Here is a 3,654-nt window from a genome sequence, read left to right as displayed (position 1 = left end):
CTAACTTTATACGCGCCATACTTGCTTTATTAAAAACACTTGTTTATTGTGAAGACATTTACATAAAGCATAAATAGGTCTCACAGGTGGTAAATGTTTTAGGAACACATTAATAAATCATCAGCATCAACATTATTGTCACACACACATTCACAATCAACAAACACAAACAATAGTTTTCTTGAATTCAACATATACACACTGTGCACAGATACACACACACACACACACACACACATAAAAGACAAACAAAATTGCATTATCAACTCATTAAAAAAATAAAGGCAATTTCTTCTTAATCACTGAAAATAACGAGAAACGGTTCAATGCAAAGTGTAATGAGTCAAACAAAGTGGATCGATGTCTAAAGGAAACTGAAATGTGCACGAGTTTAACAATCCGAGTGCCGAGTGAGGTGAAGTCTGGAACTGAGTCTGTCAATGGCTTTGTAGTGCAATTAAATATTCTTTAACCACTTATTTTGAAGGAATATCGTTTTCTAGAAAATAATTTGTATGTTTATAAACTGTACAAAAACCGTTCCTGCTTTTAGGGATACATCTGCAGCATGCTGCATGTGTAACTGACTTTATGGAGGGCCTATGTGCAATACTGCTAGAAGATGAAAAATAAAGTATTTGGGATTGTGAGTAATATGAAATGACCACTTTCCACTGTATGTCCTTTTGTTTACGATAAATGAATAAATTGCAAATGCATTTGGAATTTGCATTACTAAAATACACTATCACCAGATCACTACTGCAATATTATCTGATCTCATGGCCCTTGTATTAAAATCTCGAGTAAATATCAATCTCAAGGCTCAAACAGACAATGCACAGAGAATGGAGGTTGTCTGAGGGGCCTAACAGGGACCCCATGACTGATTGATCTGGCCATGTTAGAGAGAGAACTTTTCTGCAAAATTGTGAGATTAATTAAAGCAAATTTCTGTGAGAAATCTTGGAGGACAAATGATGATTGCTGGTCTTTCTGATATTTACACATTATGACAAATAATGACTGGTTTGGATTCAATTATGAAAAGTGTATAGTGAAATATGAAAAACTAAGCACTTGCATGGGCCATGTTGTTCTTGAGTTTTTTTATAGCTACTATCTCAGTGGTGTTGAAGCTGTATCATAACAGCAGGAATTAAATGAATGAGATTAAAGCAAATGTTCAGTGAAAGGGCCACAACAGCTGCAGCTGTAGCAGCCCGCGACAGTTACAGCTGGTGAAGCTGAGTGTGATAGAGATGATCACATCTCTGCCTTGTACCACATACTTCCACCACGGTTTGAAAGATCAACAACGTTCACAGAGCCAGCAGGGGTCAGATCTCGCTCTCGTAGGTGTGCATGTAGGTCTTGAGTGAGAGGATTTCGCCATAGCTCCGGGTTGTTCTGCGGTACAGGTCCAAGCCCGTCAGGATCTCCACGTCTCTAACTCGAGCTGTGTGCATCTTCATCAGGTCCTCCACCCAGCGGGACTCCTCCTCTGAGCTCTGCAGGGAGAAGCACACAAACAGATTTTCCCTCCTTTGCCTCTGAGTACACCCTCCCAAGCCCCCAGAGTGATTCCCATGCTCTGATGCTAATTTTACATAGTGGCCAAAAGTAGAATTACACCGTCACATGATGCCCGCTGGACAGAGAGACTTTTTCCCCACTGACTTACAACGGGAAAGAGACGTCTGTAAATCAGTGAATAATTTCTTTGTCAGCGTCAAAACCTCCACGAAACAACTCATTTCACTATTGAGATTTAAGCCATCCAGTTCTATAACATTTGGAAAGTCCCAGGATTACATTCTTTAGACTGCCATTCAAGCTGGTGAAGCACTAAACTGGAAGTTTGTCTCTCCACCGCGGAAGTTACCCACTTGGACACACTCAGGTCAAAATATAAACTGTATATAAAGACTGAAGACAGGACAGCTCCGCTAAAGTGAAGCAAAAACATCTCGATCGCCCATTGGTGTCTGACTGCTGTATAGGTCATAAAGCCCACCCCTCCATACTTATGAATGGCATATAAGCCAAACTAAAAACTTAAAGTACATGCCAAATACATTTGTCCTATGCTCACTGAATGTATGTGTGTATATGTATTTAAAGATGTGATGTTGCTTACATTGCAGGTCTCGTCATTGGTGGCTCTGTGAGGCAGGATGAAGGCGGCGCTGCTGAGCGGGCCGCTACACGAGTCTGCAGCCTGTGTGAAATCTAAGCAGCTGGTCAGGACCACAAAGTAGTGTGTGGGGACGGGTATCATCCCACTCACATACCTGCAAGAAAATCACATACAAAACACTTAAGCTAAGGATTCATTGCTTTTATAAAGTATTATCTCAATATTTTTTTTAGAGAAAAGAAAATACAGCATAAATTTAAATGTCATCAGAAGGAATCATGATATGTTAATTGGAATGTGGAGTTAATACAAAAACAATAATAGTAATGTATGGCTGAGGTATCTAGGATTGATGACCATGATATTCTTAACAGCATATGATACTAGAATGCATATTGTTGTTTTAAATGATTTTAAAAGGTGGGATATTGAGATGGAAAATCTATTTTTATTTTTTCAGTGTTTTAGCTCAGAATGAATCCCACACTACCACTGAAACATTTAAACAATTGAAACATTTGAAAATGTTTGTAGCTTTATGAAGCTTATCCAGAAATAAAGTGAAATGAGTGTTCTTACTCTCTTATCTTCTCGGCTGAGTCTCTGACACCATCATAGTCGTAGTCAAATATGGGTCCCATGAGCACATTCACTCCGTTTCTCTCAGTGGCATATTTCTTCACCAGAGCTCTCTGAAAGTAACTCCATATTCCTGAGGTGATAGAAGAGCAGTAACTATATCAGTACTTTTTTGTGTAGGAAAAATGTCAAAATAAAAACATAGAGTGCAAGGTTTTAACAGGACTCCAGACATGAAGCCCTCGAGGAAAGTTCTGACTGTCTTACTCTTGAACGCAGGATACATGGGGACGGTGTTGGTGATGAGGACAGCATCATATTTTTTGTCCATGGTCGAAGACAATTCTGTCAATAAAGAAAAAAAAGAAACATGTTTAAAAACCATTTCAGTTTTAGTGATGGTGTTAGATGCCAGCAATGATGTTACTGAGTAGAACGTTATTAGAGCAGATAAGAATGATGGGGAAAATATAAAATTAATGAGACCCAGACTGTAAAACAAGAGACACCCAGAACAGGGCGTATGAGATGCTTTGCTAGTGTAGTGTTTTTGTTTAAAATTAATAGTAATATAAGCTGACATATTATAGTAACAACTGATAATTCCTACAAAACAGTTAACAGATTTCTTTTATTTTTTTAATCGGCTTGATTTTTTATTCAGAGACATGATAAAAAGGCAATGAGCAACTTAAGAAGAAATGACCCAAAACTTAGCAAGGACTTTGTAAAAAGTACACGTAGATTACCTGAAAATAACCATAAATAAATAAATAACAGACAAGTAAAACAAACACACGTGCACACACGCGCACACACACACACACACACACACACACACACACACACACACACACAAGGAAATAAGATATTCCTCAGCTCAGTCTTGTCTGCATGCTTATAATTCATAAAAGATCAGAGCTGTGCTCCTTCCC

General features: G+C 38.4%; 1 protein-coding gene across 1 annotated transcript; it reads right to left on the bottom strand.

Annotated features, from left to right (window-relative positions):
- Positions 1–290: 290 nt before the first annotated feature.
- On the bottom strand, positions 291–3,050 carry LOC121964608 (ectonucleotide pyrophosphatase/phosphodiesterase family member 2-like). Its single transcript, XM_042514811.1, has 4 exons — positions 2,987–3,050; positions 2,720–2,852; positions 2,141–2,294; positions 291–1,511 (listed from the first exon to the last, which is right to left on the bottom strand). The coding sequence occupies exons 1-4, from the start codon at positions 3,048–3,050 to the stop codon at positions 1,341–1,343; spliced, it is 522 nt and encodes a 173-aa protein (XP_042370745.1). The 3' UTR covers positions 291–1,340.
- Between the last annotated feature and the right edge of the window lie 604 nt (positions 3,051–3,654).

Source organism: Plectropomus leopardus, unplaced genomic scaffold, assembly GCF_008729295.1.
Source record: "Plectropomus leopardus isolate mb unplaced genomic scaffold, YSFRI_Pleo_2.0 unplaced_scaffold16343, whole genome shotgun sequence".
Classification (NCBI taxonomy): domain Eukaryota; kingdom Metazoa; phylum Chordata; class Actinopteri; order Perciformes; family Serranidae; genus Plectropomus; species Plectropomus leopardus.
This window is presented reverse-complemented; position numbering and strand designations above follow the sequence as displayed.